General features: G+C 42.4%; 1 protein-coding gene across 2 annotated transcripts in view; it reads right to left on the reverse strand.

Moving 5' to 3' along the window:
• Positions 1-17,810, reverse strand: part of SRGAP3 (SLIT-ROBO Rho GTPase activating protein 3) — a 229,960-nt gene that overhangs the window by 23,156 nt on the left and 188,994 nt on the right. The window contains exons 11-15 of one of the 2 annotated variants that reach the window (XM_077325275.1): positions 16,453-16,480; positions 7,576-7,606; positions 6,879-6,939; positions 5,728-5,805; positions 2,953-3,087 (exon numbers count right to left, since the gene is read on the reverse strand). In XM_077325275.1, coding sequence (XP_077181390.1) covers positions 2,953-3,087; positions 5,728-5,805; positions 6,879-6,939; positions 7,576-7,606; positions 16,453-16,480 — 333 coding nt within the window. Of the gene's footprint in view, positions 1-2,952; positions 3,088-5,727; positions 5,806-6,878; positions 6,940-7,575; positions 7,607-13,516; positions 13,620-16,452; positions 16,481-17,810 lie in introns of both variants that reach the window. The other variant, XM_077325274.1, reaches the window with a different exon arrangement.

Raw genomic sequence — 17,810 nt, forward strand, 5'->3', positions numbered from 1 at the left:
GGAAAGAACGTTAAGACACAGACACTTGTAGAACAAATGTTCCCAAGTATGGCTGCAATCCCTCCAAGCATATTTAACAGAAAGTCCAACTGACTTTAATAGGGATCATTCCTTTTCAGACACAATGAAGAAGAGCAGCTCTACTATGGCCCAAGGCTACCAGAGGAACAGCAAAACCTATTCCGGGACAGTCTGCAGCATCACAAACTAGACTGGCCTCTGACATGGAACTCTGGGGCATGCAAATCCTGACTTAGAACAGGATTATAGATCAGTTCAGCAGTCCGGGTCCAAGCAGCCTTATCAGTCATTAAAAGAAGGAACTTATGTATGTTAATACAATATTAAGAAGAAAAGAACAAAACTGCAGTTAAGATTACACACACACAAACATATACATGCACTTCAGTACTGTTTTTTATCCATGCTGGTTGACAAAATAACAGTAGACCGTATATTATAAAATTAATAAGCTTGTTTCCTTTAAAAACTTAAATGTAGTTGGAACACTGGGATGCAATTATAGTTCGTCTACAGAACCTACAAAAATGGCATTGTGGGTCACATCATTTTACCATTATCTCAGTACTATCTACTCAGAGTTGCAGCAACTTTACTGAGGTAGAGTCAGGACTTTCCCTGATATCCTTTTAATATAAGCTCTCAGGGACTGAACATGGGACCTTCTACATACAAAGCTCCAGGCCCTTCCAATAAACATTTGCTTGCATTTTTATTCATTTGTTGTCATTGTCCATACTGGAAAGCACTCCATGCAAATTCTTCCATCTTGAGCCAGCCAGGCTCCTGCTTGCTTTAAAAGATTACATACTAAATACTGGACACAGTGGCAATGCAGACTTACAGGGCATTTAAATGTCCCATGACATGTGCAATGCTGTGTGCTGTCCAAATAAAGAGACACTCAGTATCTGTTAGCATGAGCTGAGATAAATCAAATCTGCTTTCTCTGTGCTGTAAGTTCAATCCTCAGGTTGAGCTCTATCAGCCTTCCTTCCTTCTTAGTTGTCTAAAGGTTTCGGTGTTAACCTTCAAGGCCATCCGCAATCTGGGCTCTATATATCTGAGGGACTGCCTATCACCTTATGCCCATGCAGAGCCTTGCGCTAAGTGGGTATGAACCTGCTGATGGAATCTGCCGGGGGGCCACGAGAAGTATGCCTGGCCTTGACCAGGGACAGGGCATTTTTGGTCCTGGGCCTGACCTGGTAGAATGAGCTCCCAGAAGAACTGAGGACCCTGACGGAGCTTGTGCAGTTCTGCAGGGCCTGCAAGATGGAGCTTTCCCACTGAGCATGAGGCCGGGTGGCAATAAGATCGAGGCCCCCTCCTCAGTTTGGCCAGGACATCAGGCTCTCCTCCCATTGCATCCTTTCCCCTGAGACATCAGACAGGGGTGTTGTTGAACAGAGGAGGGGGGAGAGGGTTAATTGGCCATTGGACTTAGAATGGTTTTAGTTGGGGATGGTTATATTTAATTGTGGGGTTTTTAATGCGAGCCAGCTTGCTGGGAGTGGTGGGTAATAAATACTATAACAACAACAATAATAAAGAACATTATGCTTTGGCTCTGGTCTCTTTTCCCTTTATTTTTAGGGAAGGGCAGCATCTTGAGTGTGAGAGGCACTGAAGCACAAATGATTTCCCTTGTTATTTAAGCCACAATAGGCACAACATGGCATTTTTAAAATCCTAAACAAAACTATAAACAACAAGCCACAAGTTGGGAAAGGCAGCCCTAGGTGAACAGTGGAATGCAAAAGATACAGAAAAGCTCGCCTAATTCGTGAAATCTGGATGCAACTTCCAAAAGTATGAGTATTGCATGCATCTCTGAGCAGTTCACACAGGGGCAAAACCTGGCATCCTATCCCCTTGCATTTGTGTGGGACTGCATGTGTATCCTGCACCATGTGATGCAAGTGATACGACGAGACAAAAATATTACATGGCATATCACTGGTACTTGCTATGCCAAGCAAGTTCACATTTTGCTGTAACAGAATGGCTTATTTCCACCAGCACATCAAGCAGCTTTTAGAGTCCCCTTAGTAATATATTTAAGTAGAGGCCTAATTTAAAGCATCAGAACAGCTCTACTGGTTTATTACTATGCTCTCAGGAACACTAACCATAATAAGGTGAAAATACAAGGGCTTTAAAATGTAAAACTTCCCTGTATACTGCATCCTTTGTTACTGCTCTAGTTCTTAAATGTATCTAGCCCTGGAGTTATCAGGGACCAGAGCAGAATTTTGATTCAGGATGTGGCTCAGAATATTCAAAACATTCAGACAGGCAGTGAGTACTTCTGGAAAAATATAATGCACTCATGCAAAAGAATATATAGCTACCAAGTTAAACTTTACAACATTGAAAATACTGATTGTTTTATATAGGAATGTTCATGCTATACATTACAGGAAACAGCCCTTTGATATGCTCAGGGAAGTACAGAACATCTACATAATTAGCAAATAAGAACTTGTAAATAGTGAGAAATCTGCTTTAAAGAGACACGGGCATTCAATTGGCTCAGTGGTAAAACATGTGTTTCTGCACATAGAAAGTCCCAGATTCAATCCCTGGCAACTCCAGTTAAAAAGGATTTCAGTTAGAAGATGCTGGGAAAGACCCTGGAGTTGCTTCCAGTTTAGACAGAGAAAACCAAGCTAGATGGACCAAAGTTCTGGCTTATTATAAGGCAGCTTCATAAACTCACATGGAGCATAGTCGCCATTCTGAATTAGGGCACTGGACTTGGGGGCTGCAATGGAAGTGGCACTAATTATGCATTGAAAAGGGGGTAATCAAGTACCCACTTCTCTGATGCACAATTGCTTTTAAACATAAGAGCTCTAAGTCCTAGAATTTAAAGAAGACCACGAAGTACAGAGTTCAAAGACTTGATTTATTGCTAATGGTACTTACTTATAGTAGAAATCAAGTCTTGAAACCTTTCCTTAGGAAAGAGTGGATTTTCCAAACCCCGGAAATATAACTTTAATACCCCAGCAACAGAATTAATGTCACGTTCATTTTGATCATCAGCAAGGGGGTCTTCACCTGAAAGGATTAAAAAATTGCCTGAATCAGTAAAGATTACTTCCAGATTAGACAAGAATCTCTTACAGAAATTAAGCTTGAAAGGACCAGAATGACAATATACTCATTTATTTCAGCATTCATTTACACAGAACATTATTTTAAAATAGCACCCTACTGGGCCATACAACATCAAAAATGACTATAAGAAGGGTTTTGGTTACTTGCAAAAGTTAGAATTTTAAATGACTGAAGGCGTATCTCCACTGCCATTTCATATTTATTCCAAGGTTTTCATTTGAAGAACAATTCACATCAATCTGTTTACCTTGCAATTCAGGAAAGGAGCACACACTAGTGTATTATTTACAACACATATTTCAGAGGCTTGAGGCCTATTCATGGCAGTTCATTACATGATTATATGACTAACATATTTAATGTATCGGCAAACCAGTGGGCAGCAATATCTCAAGTTCTTCTAAAGAATACAGATACTACAGCAGTAACCTAGGTCATCTTAAGCTGTAACATTATGTACATGTATTGAGACTCAACAGAACTTCTGAATAAACATGCACAGGAATAAGAAGACAAATGGTTGCATTTACCTGTAGCTGTTGTTCATTAATTGGCCACCTGTGTAGTCATACATGGGCACTACACAAATGCAAAGCTGCCATGGAGAGTTCTCTGAACCTCAGAAATGCATGCTGGTACTCTGCCCCCCCCCCCCATCCCACACACTGTCTTCCCACCTTCTACAGTGTGATATGAAGGGGGTGGAATGCCCCTCCCTCTGTCCCTCTCTGCTACTGCCAGAATGAGGAGAGGTGAATACCCTGGGCATTTGGGTTCTGAAACTGTCCTCTAAAATGGAATGGGAGAAAAAGAGTAAGCGACCCAGTGGAAAAGGTGCTCTTGGAGCAGAGGTTGCCCCCTTAACCAGTTCCAAGGGTGACTCAAGTGCAATTGAATTTAGAATGGCTGAATGATGATTATGGTTTTGGCTGCTTCTCTGGATGTTTGTGATATTCCTTCTTGAAAAATGGTTCCAATGAGCTGCATTTAGAGGATGTGGGAGTGGAGCTCATAGACATCCCTAATTTTAATATCGGACCCATTGGTTGGATTTGGTCTTGGACCTGTAGGAACCAAGAAGCCTTGTATCCATCTGCTGGCAACAGAAGGTTTTTTGTCATAAGCAGCATGAGTCAAGGCCTTTTCCCAGGGTGCCACTTTCAGGCAGGAAGTTCTATTGTGCAGTTGTGAGTTCTTGCATTGTGCAGGGGGGCTGGTCTACATGACCCTGGAGAAACCCTTCCAACTCTATGATTTTATGACTATCTTTTGGAGTGAATTGCAACAAACAGAGCAGCATAAAACACTGCACTCTTCAACAAGGCACGTAAAGCATTCCACTTGGTCATTAGTGTGGGGAGTCTGGAACCCACAGGACTTGCCTTTTTTAAAGAGCATTTTTTGTGGCATATTCAAACTTGGCTCTAAGGGTGCCATATAGAGGATGGAGCAGGGTTGTTCTCTCTTGTCCCAGAGGGACGGATCAGAACCAATGGCATTAAATTAATTAAAAAGAAACATCAGGAAGAAGTTTCTGACAAGAGCGGTTTCTCAGTGGAACAGGCTTCCTCGGGAGGTGGTGGGTTCTCCATCTTTAGAAATTTTTAAACAGAGGCTAGATAGCCATCTGACAGAGAGGCTGATTCTGTCAAGGCTCAAGGGGGTGGCAGGTTACAATAGATGAGCGATAGGGATGTGCGTATCCTGCATAGTGCAGGGGGTTGGACTAGATGACACATGAGGTCCCTCTTCCAACTCTATTATTCTATGATTCTATGAGGTAAATGTTTGAGATAGGTAGATGTTGACAGTAACAGTCTGTTGAAACGCAGCTTTGGAGAAACTCTAAGACAGAACTGAAGGAAGGTCACTTCTGCCTCTCTCCATAACCCTCTAAAGGGAAGGCAGATGGGGTGGGGGAGGGGGAAGTAGATATTTTTCAGCTTCAAAGAATTCTCTTCAGCAGGCCTAAGCATGTACAGTATCCATATGGATACTGTGCCATGTGCACAGTATCCATGTGCACAGTATCCATATGCACAGGTACCATGATGATGAAATCATGCTTTTTTAATAAAGAAAGTCTCAAATTTCTTCATTCATCACCAAACAAATACTTTATGTGTCTCTCTAATAATCCATATTCCCAAAGGCATTTTGTTTGGATAAATTCACATATTAAGTATGGTCACTCCACATTTGAATTGTTAGAGTTTCTTCATTTTTAATATTGATAACATAACCATGACTTTGTCTTTCCTTAAATAGAATCAGATTAGGATAGCACCAAAATAAGACACAAATTTATTGATGAGGAAACTCGTCTGCACATGTTTAAGGTGATGCCTCCTTCACACATCTCTAAGATGAATTCTACACTGAAAAGAGGTTCAGAGGAATGATAGCGTACCAGTTTGTTCACACTTGTAGTCTGAATACATTATTCCATTACATGCATTCCCTGCAGCTTACAATGCTGAAAACAACTGACAGAAAAATTCTCATATGCATGAACACTTATTTACCAGATTTTACATATTGTTCTAAGCAACACTGCAAGAATCATAGGCTAGTTCATACCTCTCTCAAATGAGTTCTTGATATCATTGACTTCAACCTGAGATCCAGGAACTCTAAAAATACCCTGTTGTTGTAGACCTAAAATGAACCAAGGGGGAAAAACAAAGGGCTTATTCAACTTCTTCTGAAGACAGCCTTCATATTTACAACAGTGGATACATCTTATTTATATATTACTTTAAAAAAATAATCCAAACTTCTTAAGTTAATCTACCAGGCCAAACCTAAAATAATTAAATTTTGCTATACTCTGTTATTGCATATTATGACAAATTTTCTGTTATTGCAAGATAAATTAGCATGCTAGGGCAAAATCTGATGCCTTTCAAAAATTCAGCGTTCTATTGCTCTGATCATTTAGGAAAACTGAAGCAAGAACCACAGCAAGCTTCTTCCTTTGCCCAAGCCTAGAACCCAGAATTTCACCTCCAGCTACAAACCTCCCCAGCAATCTAAGCTCTCTCATAGGTCATGGCAGAAAATATGGAAGGGAAAAGTTCAATCAAGATTGAACTCAGTTTCCCAATTCATGAGATGAAAAATATGTTCACTACTCCAACCTACACAACCAGATAGTGCTACTATTAGCCAATGTCCCCCAATCCTTTGGTGGGGAGAGGGGGGGAAAACTGCAATGGAAATTCTTGGTTGGATATAACCTTTGAACCCTACATAATTTACTTCTGCCCAAGAATCAACAGTGGTTCCTGAACACCACCAGTCTAAAGCAGGGATAGTCAAACTGTGGCCCTCCAGATGTCCATGGACTACAATTGCCATGAGCACTTGCCAGCGTTCGTTGGCATGGGCTCATGAGAATTGTAGTCCATGGATATTTGGAGGACCACAGTTTGACAACTCTGGTCTACAGCTTGCTGCAGTAAATAGAAATGTCCCAATTAACTTCATTCACAAGTCTTGGAATTGTAGCCCCACACAATTTGACCAGCGAGCATATACATAAACCAAATATTTATCACTCATTCCTTTTTTATACAAAACCAATTAGGGGATTAAATAACTATCATTAACATTCAGCCTCTTGTAATTAGTCAAGGCAGCTGGCGTATTCATTGAATTTCTGGGGAGAACTCCTTGTGCTAGAGATTCCTGCAAGGACACTGAAACCAGTGGAAAACAAATCGACTCACCATATAAATTGATGTAGCGAATACAGCTTTCAACCACAAGTGGGATAGCCTGTCCTGAGTCCTTTTAAAGGAAATCAAATTTTTAAAAAGTCAGTGGAGAGCACTGGCTTGGTAAAGGCAATGTCTTAAACAAAAATTGCACAGAGAACCCCAGCTGAAGAAATGAGTGTTGTGATGTTAGTCAGAGAGCAAACAAGAAATTAAGATAATGGTTGCTTATATATTCAGTACTCCATACCTCTGCAATGTAATCCTTTGGCAATACCAACATGAAGTTTGTTTTCAGTATCAACCTTACTTAAAAATCTAAAGCTGAAAAAAGGGGCTAAATTCAGCTGGCTCATAATTACCACTTCACAGAGCAGTAGTTACCAGCCAGATTCTTTCCCAATAAATGACACTATTGTTTGGAGACATCACCTGACATTTTCAATCTCAATAAAAGCACGGTTGCCCCAGAATGCTCAGTTTTCTAGCTAGGAGGAAGAAGGGAGAGTCATCTTTTCATCAACTTGGGCTTTCTACAATTTTCCTAAACCCCAAATTATGTGAATTTGGCATTACAATGTGGGATATTTTCAATGCAGAGTACAAAGGAAGACTTTCCGTTTAATTCATGCATATTATACGTCTATCTATATCTATATCTATACACACAAACATTTTTTTTCCAGATAGGAGTCCCTCTAGTAAATACCTGGTTCCTTGTTCGAGCATTCCTTCTTCCTCTGATAAGCAAACAAAGCAGCAAAGCAGGGAAAAAGAAAAAGTTAAGCAAGAATAAGATCTGTTAAAGTAAGCCCATCTTCCAGAGGCCATGAAAGCTCAAATGCAATGGCAGCTTAGAAGGATCAAGGTAAAGCTCCAACACTCCATGTAACTGTTTAGTATGCAACTTCTCAGCCTCAGTGACAGACTTTAGGTAACTTTTTGTCAGACACTGTCCATCCATTCCATCCAGTTCTTTCACAACAGACTGCCTATTCAGAAAAAAAAGAATAACACCCCCTTGTGGCCCTGTTGGTTTAAAGGGATGTTTATATGCCTAATGCAGGGGTAGTCAAACTGCAGCCCTCCAGATGTCCATGGACTACAATTCCCAGGAGTCCCCTGCCAGCAAATGCTGGCAGGGGGCTCCTGGGAATTGTAGTCCATGGACATCTGGAGGGCCGCAGTTTGACTACCCCTGGCCTAATGCTTCTAGGAAAATATAGCTAGGGCCATAATAGCTTTGGTTACGATCTGACATAAAAGTCGTACTGCTTTAAAAGCCACTATTACCACGTTTTGCCTGGAATTTCTTTATTGCAATTCATCTCCTCTCTTCAGGTACATGGAAATAATTCCCCTTGGACAGTTTAGCTTTCCTTTATTGCAAGGAACTGGGCTCAGCACTTATGACAGTGTTCCCTTCGTGCTTCTCATCAGCCTCTGCTGAGGCTTCCTTCTGCTGTGTTATTCACAACGCCACTTCTAGCATTTCCACACGTGAACAACAAATGTTTTTTCCAAGAAGCTGCTAAGGATGTAGAAGTGCTAGCAGCTAATGAAGCAAGCACTGCAGTGGAGGAAAGCCTCTGCAGCAGCTGGAAAGATGCCCAAAGGGAACAGTGTCATAGGATCCAAGCCTCAATGGTTTTGTAGGTCTAAGCTAGGAATTAATCGCGATAACACGAAAATGTGTGTATAGATATTAGGAATCACCCATCAGGCCTTTAAATTCGCAATTGTTCGTCTTAATAACTGTGCACTGAATCTTTTGCAAACCAGTTAATAGTTATGAGAATCCGTGGTGAGTAGTGGGAAAATATATGAAGATTTATAAATGAGAACCATGTTGGCAACTGGGATATGCTGTATCAACAACCTGAGGAAGTAACATGTGAAGTCTAGGTTAGCAATACAAGGAGGATACAGGGCTGCTAGATACAGAGTAAAACAGGTTGTTGTAACTTTAATAATTTATAGGTAAAGAAGATTACATGCCCTCTCACATGTGTTGAATAATACTCATTCAATGCACTTTAGCTATTTCACAGTAAAACTCAGTTGCAAAATATATTGCAAGTGGATTAAAAGTGCATTATTCAACATGTGTTAAAATGCCTTACCAATCCTTTCCATTCTGCTCTCAGGTTTGATTAAAGGACTCAAATGGCCTTGATCACCCTGGAGTATAATCTACACAGGGATATGAACAGAGAAAGTACAATACTACTGATTACCCCAAAACTCTCAACAGCTTTCAGTATTATTATTGCTTTCTGGAGCTAAGACGTACAGTTTTGCAGTGGTTTGGATCCTCTTTGGCAGGTTTCAATAGGTAATGTTGGGGGTCTGCTCTACGGTCCCTGTGGGGTTCCATATTGCCCCCTCACCCATGCTTTTTAATATCTACATGAAACTGCAGCTTAAAGTCATCCAGAGATTTGGGCTGTGTTGCCACCAATAGGCAGAAAATACCCACTTCCAGCAGATCTCATGGAAGTTGTGAAAACATTAAGCTGGTACTTGGAAGCACTCTTGGGATGAATGAGAAACAAAAACTGAAACATAATCCCAACCGAACAGAGGTGCAAATTGTGACCGGAAGGACTGACCCAGGAACTGAGGTGTCTCGTATTCTGGACAGGGTTCCACTCCCCTAAAAGGAGAAGGTTCCTAGCTGGAGTGTGCAGCTGGACCTGGGCCTCCTGTTGACTAAGTAGGTGGCAAAAGTGGCCAGGAGCTTTTGTCAGTGTTGGTTGGTGCACCACCTCCGACCTTCCCTGGATAAGATAGCTCTAGCCACTGTGGTGCATGCCCTGGTACCATCGAGATTAGATTACTGAATGCACTGTGCTCTACATGTAACTGTGCATGAAGAGTGTACAGAAGCTTCCATTGGTTCAATTATTATTTTAGGGCCATCATCTGAAAGGTAGGTAGGTGGCAAGCACAGAAAAATAAACCTTCTAGGCGGCACCAAAACTGAATTCCCTCCACAAGGAGATCTGTGAGTCCCAATCTATAATAGTCTTCTACCAAGCAACGGAAGTCTTTTTCTGTCCCCTTTGGTATTCCCTTACTGACCCTCCTTCCTCTTTGTTTCAATTGCTATTTTACATATCTGTACATACATATTTTACACACGTCATTCCCTTGGCTGACATTATCACTCTAAGTTATCCTGTGCCCTCCGTCAAGCTACTGAGTTTACTGAGCTCAGGGCAATTAAACAGGCAACAACTAGAAAGCAATGGGGGGGGGGGGGAGTCTTTCAATAAATAGGACCAAAATACAGCCTTGAGGATATTATTGTGTCTGTTTCATGGCAGTGCTGGCAATGTACTTTACCAACACCCTTGTGTCCACATAGAGTTAGTCCAGTGAAATCCAGCTGGTAAGGATTTACTGCAGGTGGCCCTGATGGTAAACCTGTACTGACAACAACACAGGGCCATTTCGCACGGCTTCAAAGTAGCAGAATGGTTGCTATTTGGAAACGCTACTAATTTGCCATAACCCACGACGTCGTAGACAATCTGCAACAATCCTGAAACCAATCAGCAAAAAGCGCTTCGTTGTGGCGCTTTCAGGGGAATCCAGAAAAGTGGATTCACCCTCCGGATAGCGATACACTCCTGCAACCAATCTGCAACAGTAGCGCTAAAGACCTGTGCGTTACCATTGTTGCTGGTTCTTCAAAGTCCCTCCCCCTGGCTCTCTCCTCCAAACTTCCGGCGAAGCGATCGCCATTTTTTTTTCTCCGAGCGAGCGGGGATAAACGCACCGGCGAGCCTCTTTCTGTTTAGAGGCTTCCCTGGCTTCAGTCCTTCACCTTTAGTCACTAAGCACAAACCACTGAAAAGCCCGTTTGCTGAAATAAAGTCCCTTTATTTTTTACAAATAAATTCAGCCAAAAATCGGGCCCGTGAGAGGGGGGGGGATTTTTTTTTTATCACTCGAGGCAGCGTGCAAACGATCATACAATCAAACGACAGCTTACATTAGGCAGCTGGATGGGTCTCTCCGTAGCAACGAATCTACCTAGATTCGTTGCTATGGGTCGTTTTTTTTTTTTAAAACCTTTCTTAAAGGGAAAGGGGCTGTTTGGGAGCATGCTAACGGCTGCCCATTGGCTGCTTGACGGCCAGGGGCGGGACGAGCTTGGCAATAGCGCTTCCTTTCTAGCGATTTCTGCCGAGACCGGAAGCCTGTGGGAAACGCTAAAAAACGCAACTGATTCCACTACAAAGGCAGGTATGCATAACGACGAATTCCACTATTTTAAATGGCGATTTTTCATTCCGCAAACAATTTGCAACAAAGATCCCTGTGCGAAAAGGCCCGTAGTGTTAACTCTTTTGCAAACCACTGCAAGCATAACATTTGCTGTAATCTGTGACTTCACTGGTGTTGCAGTTCTGCCCCCTGATCTCAGAGCACAATCTTAGCACAGATTTTGGGAATAGGTTTCATTTTTATTAGTTGCCCTGCTGTAAGGTTTTATTATATCTGATGATGAAGTTTTTACTCAGCATTATCCTTGTTGTGGCTTTTCATCCTTTTAAAAATCCTTGTGGGTATTTCTGGTGCTTTGGAACTTTTTGTCTTTATGTTATTGTTGACTCTATGGAACTTTAAATAGCTCCTGTTTCTTATGCCATTTACAGTATGTTGACCTGTTTTTACTAATGTTGCCAGCCACTACAAAAGCACTGTGATGGAGAATGCAAGATACTGATTTGAATTCCAAACAAGCTACTCAGAACAGCTTGCATGAGGCTCCCATGTAAGTCTCCAACTGAGGAAGCTTAAAGAGTCACACTGGCTTAGCCGTAACTGTATAACTCCATTAGATTCCTCCAGAACATGCGCAGGGATGCTCTGTGTTAGACCATGCAGTGGATTTTAAGGCTGCACATTAGTCATGCCAAGTGAAAGCATTTTTAAAAAGTCACGGACAGTTGAGTCAAGACCGTTGGGGTCATTCACGAAACAATTTGGTCTTGTACTAGAACAACAATAATTGAAAGACTTAAATGTGTTGCTGTCCTAGGAAGTGAGGAAGATTTGTTTTCCTTAAAGCAGGGTAGATTAGGGTAAGGAGATAGATATCTACATTTTGCCTTAGGCTGAATGTCTGCTGACTAGAGATACTCTTCTAAATGGCACCAATTTCTCAGCCCAATTAATGCCTCTCTCCGTTCCTCCAACGTGTTTTATGTTACAGCTTTTTCCAAGTAGCAGTGAGATTAATGCAGCATCTCCTTTACTACTCAGGTCCATGCCAGATTTTACACATACAAATCATTTTAGGGCTTTGTGATGTATGAAGGAATGTCAGTTCTCTAGATACTTGTAATATCCCCCCCCCCTTCCTTTTGCTGAACTTTTCAAAGACAACTCTATTAGGTTGGTTTTATAAACAGCAACGAAACAAAGCATGAAATTACTATCCTGTCATCATTAAGCATAAATCAGGAATGTTCTCATTCCTGCCATGGGCTATTATGTCTTTCCTCTTTCTGTGACTGGGGGGGGGGGGAGGAATGGTGACTTAGATCAGTGGTCCCCAACCTTTTCATCACCAGGGACCGGTCAACGTTAGACAATTTTACTGAGGCCCAGGTGGGGGTAGTCTTTTGCCGAGGGACGTCGCTGCTGCCTGAGCCCCTGCTCTGCTTGCTTTCCCGCTGGTGCCCGACTTCCCGCCACCCACTGTGGGGTGCTTCCAGCAGCAGCTGCACAGTGCCACACTGAGGGGGAGCCCCAGCCATGGCGGCCACCGAGAGCCCCAAAGGTGAGGCAGAGTGGCAGGAGAACGAGGAAGAGCCGCGGCCCGGTACCAACTGATCCATGGACTGGTACCAGTCCCCGGACCAGGGGTTAGGGACCACTGACTTAGATCAGTTCACTTTTTAAAACAGTGCACATTCCTGTGCCCAGGGAATGAGAAATGCCTTAACAGAGGGCAACATTCCAAATGGCTTCTCTCTGTCACTTCCCTTCAAAACAAGCAACCATTCAAGAATTCCCTGACTGGAATAAAAACAAATGTTTTTGCTTCTACAAACAGCATCTTGTCTTCCTTAAACTGCAAAGAGCCATATCACTCTGATAACACCATAGTCTTGAAGGATTGGGTTGTTTTTTGTTTAAAGACTCCTATACTGCAAATGTCTTCCTATGGGAGGCAGGCATGGTGCATTTAACCTCTAAGATGTTCATATAAACAACAGCTTATGAAACCACAGCAGTTCGGCCTGCAGTAATAAGATACAGCAGATTGCAATTAGCATGCTAACAGGCATAAAGGGTGTTGTGCTTCCATACTGCTCCGCATGGGTCATTACCATTATCTCATCCTTCCCAGTCAGTAGGAATACAAGTGAGAGAAACGCCAAGTGTGTGGATTAACTCGTGTCTCACCACTGTGGTAAGGAGGGACAGCCACCAACATCCCCCCCCCTTAAAAAAAACCAATCTTCACTGAGGCAGACAGCATACTAACCATGCTAATGGTGTGATGTGCAGTGCATGTGAAAGGCCCGTTCCAAGAAAAGAAAACAGGTCAGTAGTTAGAAGAGGGGGGAGGGGGAAAGCTACCTTACATTCACCGTATTCACAGACTCTCACTGTTAGACAGCAAGTACCTTAATGAACGTTTCCATATTGCCGTTAAAGAGTTTATGATTATAGACTGAGAGAGGCCTAGGTCTCCTCATTTTCTGTGGTTTAGGGGGAAGGCAGGGGGGCCTAAGAAAAATGGAACAAAAGAAATCAACAAAACTTCAATACGAATACAATGGCAGGGCAAGATCTCAAAAGATTGCAAATAAAAGCATTGCAGGGAGGGAGGGAGGGAAGGCCTCTAATGCAGGGACTCCAGCTTTACTCCGTGACCATTATCATTTGATATCTTTCTCAAACATCTGGCATTTGAAATACTGAAGCAAGGAATTCAGGACAGGGACTCACCTGGATCTAAGAGTGGAATACCAGGTCCCTGCTCTGACAGAAAAGGGGACTGTATGGCACAAAGAAGGCTGAGCAGTCGTGTAGGAAAAGAGGGTAGGTGGGGACAAAGCAACACCTGCTTGTAGCCTGCAGTGTGATCAGGAGCTGAGAAGAGCTACAAGGCCAGTAAGAATAGCAAAGGTGTGGATGGTCAAAAGAACCCATTAGAAGAATCCATCCCACTCAAACCAGAGGAAAGAGTTCCACAGTATCTCAGGTCCAATATATTTTGGCTACAGGATACTTAATGGGGCTTCTTGGTTACCTGGACACAATAGTGCTAGGTCTGCAGCCTAAAAGTCTCTAGGTTCAGAAGCAACAAATGACAAGAATAGCCTTACCAGAGCCTAAAGGCTCCAGAGCAGCTATAGGCACACAGTTTTGAGCTGGATCTTTCTGCAAATGGCTCACCTCCCTTGAGGGACAACTGGAAAGGCCCTTTTCGTACTGGAAGCCTAGAAGGATCTCACGGTAAAGGTAAAGGTATCCTCTGTGCAAGCACCGGGTCATGTCTGACCCTTGGGGTGATGCCCTCTAGCATTTTCATGGCTCTAGTGTTTCATAGGACTCAATACTGCAGTCCTAAAAAGAGTAACGCCTCTTCAAATAGGAAGAAGTCAATGGACTTACAAGGATGAAACTGTTCAGAACAATACTGACTCTCTTATTTAGTAAAGGAAGAGACAACAGTCATCCGTTGCAGTATTGAAAACTTCTCTTTCAGAAGTTTCTCTGGCAGTATTGTGCATTTTAACAAACACTAAAACAGTACTATAAGAAGATAATTAGATGTAACCATACATTGGAAGGGAATTTGGCAGCTCTGTTGCCTTGTACGTCAGAGGCCCACAGCCTACTGTTTAAGAATACAGCTGTCTTAAAAACCAAATCTCATTCCCCCGCTCAGGCTACACTGGCCTCAAGAGACTGGCAGGAAGCAAAAACAGTAAGTGCACTGCTTCCTCTGCACCAAGGTTATATGCCCTCAGGATTTATACACTTGGAGAAAACAAAACAGGCAAAGAAAGAAAGTTAGGAAGCAACCAAAGGAGGAAGATGTCTGTGGGGGCCTACAGTGGTGCCTCTGCGCTACTTGTTTAAAATACTTTCACTGAGACAGGTTTGGTAGAGTTGAGAAGGTCTTTGAGAGGAAGTTCGGATTTGTGAGGACACAAGAGAACTCCTGACAGAGAATTCACAGTTCACTCTCAAAGATTACTTCCCAGAGTTCCTTGGGGTGATAACTATGGCACAGCTAAGGCTTTTTATGTTTGTAGCTGAGATGTCCATTTGAAAATGAAACCAAAAGAGATTAGTGTGACTGGGTTGGAAGGGCAGGAGAAGCAATGCAGTTGAGTTTACAGGATGAAATGGTGGGTTCAACAGCTATTACTGAGGAAACGGAAGGGGAGTGGAAGCAGGCAGGACTCTAAATCTTGATGTCCTCCACAAAAGATTTTTTTGCATGTAGCTCCCATGCTGAAGGACTGTGGCCTACCTCATTATGCACAGATACCTCTCTATTTCTATTTCTCCCTGTTCAATGTGCCCCCTTCCAATTCCACTCTTATGCTTTCCTCAACCATTCAGTGATTTCATGAACCCATGTTCCTGTTCTTCACTATTGCCTACTACTGGTTTTCTGCTTCTTAATTAGATTGGGACTGCTTTTTGCTGTCCTCCCAGTTTATATAACTAATTCAGTTTCTCAGTTTCCTAGGGCCTTTTCAACTTTCTGAATTCACCAACCACTAGTGTTTCCCTTACTTTGTCCTCCTCTACTTTTCTAGTTACTGCCTCTCCATGTCATTCTTACTATGGGAAAAAGAAGAAGTTGGTTTTTATACTCTGCTTTTCACTGCCCAAGGGAGTCTCAAAGCAGCTTACAATTGCCTTCCCTTCCTCTTCTCACAACAGACGCCCTGTGAGGTAGGTGGGGATGAGAGAGCCCTGACAAAATAGCTCTAATAGGACTAGCCCAAGGTCATCCAGCTGGCTGCATGTGGAAGAGAGAGGGATCAAAACCCATCTCTACAGATTAAAAGCAGCTGTCCATAACCACTACACTAAGCTGGCTCCTAAAAGGGTGGTTCACCTGGCAACCATCGTAAATCTAACTCCACGGGGATGTTAAATCTAGCTCATGTGTAGTGATTAAATACCACAATCCTGCTTTAAAATTAATGTTGAAGCTGGAAAAATATTGGCAGTTTTATTTGGGGGGGGGGGCAGTGTTATAAACTGATGCCATGAAAATGAACTTGGATGTATCCACAGAGCTTCTGCAGTGCATCACGCTGATGCAGCATTTCTCAGGGTTTTGGAGCTAAAGCAGCTGAAAATTACACTGCAGCAAAAAGCTGTTAGGTATCTTTCTATATTTATGCAACACGGCCAGTGGTGGGCCTCTAATGCAGGCTGCTAACTTGTGCTGTCTCCCCCTAGAACAGGTTTTTACCCATTTTGCCTTCAACAACTTTCATTTTATATTCAAACCTAGCCCTCCAGCAGATATCCACCACTCCCCAGAACGAAAAAGTCAAGGATATGATTCTCATTCCCCTCTGCTTACCTGGTTGTCCCACATTCAGCTCTTTCACCTGCAGAAAGGGAGAGGAAAATCACATGTTAATTTCATCCTTTTTTATATGTAGAAGGGCAGAGGGAGTTTTTTTGGGGGGGGCATTACTGAGCAGAAACAGTTTTAAAATTTAAATACAAGTTAATTGCTTTTGGCAAGTGAGACACTGTAAGTGCTTGAAGATGCTGCATGTTATTGAAAATTGCAGCCTGTTGCTAGGTTACCCGTTTCACATCTCAACTACTGAAAGACATCTTGCAAGTCAAGAACCACATCCTGGGCTCTCAGCTTCCTCAACCCAATCAGCCAATTATTTTGAGACAAAGTCTGCAGACGTGGTAGCTCATCTTCTCTGTGCAGTATAACCTTTGCAGTTAGTTCCATCGTGACCTGTGTGCCCTTTCCAACCGTGGAAGTGAAACAGAATAATTTCTCAGTGCCCTGGCTCGATCTTGCAAATGGCTGAACCTCAAAGGTCGTCCAAAGGCAATGCAAGTTCCATCTTGCTGGGCAGTCATTTTATAGAGATAAGCTGCAGGGCTGGGAGAAAGATATTCCAGCTTTAATTTTCAGATTAATGCTATCTTAGACATTCTTATGGAAATGTTATCTGTTCTTAGGCTTCAGGGATGAAGTTTGCTGGGCGATTAAAATAAATTATTGAAGAACCCTGCAGCTGGTATAAATTGGAGTAGCCCCACTGTCAACGAAGCTTAGTCAAATCTGCAGATCTCTCAACCTTCCTTATTCCTAGCCGTCAAAAGAAAAAGAAAGAGATCTTGAAGAGTTCCGATAAGGACAAGAAAGAGTCTTTGGGGAACAAGCAGGAGATTATTCCCTCACCTCAAGGAAGACCACTAATAGCCTGTGAATACAGCAGAGTATTTAGCTGCTCAGTTGGTCCTTGGGAGATAACCCAGCATCTGACTGTAAATAGGAAAACTCCATTCTTGCCATGAGTATCCTTCATCTCCTTATGTATTTATAGTGTTTGGATTCAATGGAGGAAGCAGGAGTATCTAAAATACCATCTATTCTTTTTTTTAAAAAGAACATGTCACTTCTGGCTCAAAATTATTATATCGCTACACGTTTTAATTTTGTACTCGAAATAAACAAGAAACACTTTGGAGACTGGCTCTGTAATCATATGTGCAAAACATGAACCTTAAGAAGTGATTTCTCTTTACACTTTATCACTAGGCCAAACTTATCCATCTGCATCCGAAGATCCATAGATAAAATGCTCCCAAGAGAGACTCGCCTTGTACCTATGGTGCATCTAAATCAGCACTGAACCAATCTTTTGAATGGTAACAGTTTAGAAGCCAGGTCTTTCCTAGCCCTGC

The sequence above is a fragment of the Paroedura picta genome, chromosome 3 (genome assembly GCF_049243985.1).
Source record: "Paroedura picta isolate Pp20150507F chromosome 3, Ppicta_v3.0, whole genome shotgun sequence".
Lineage (NCBI taxonomy): Eukaryota > Metazoa > Chordata > Lepidosauria > Squamata > Gekkonidae > Paroedura > Paroedura picta.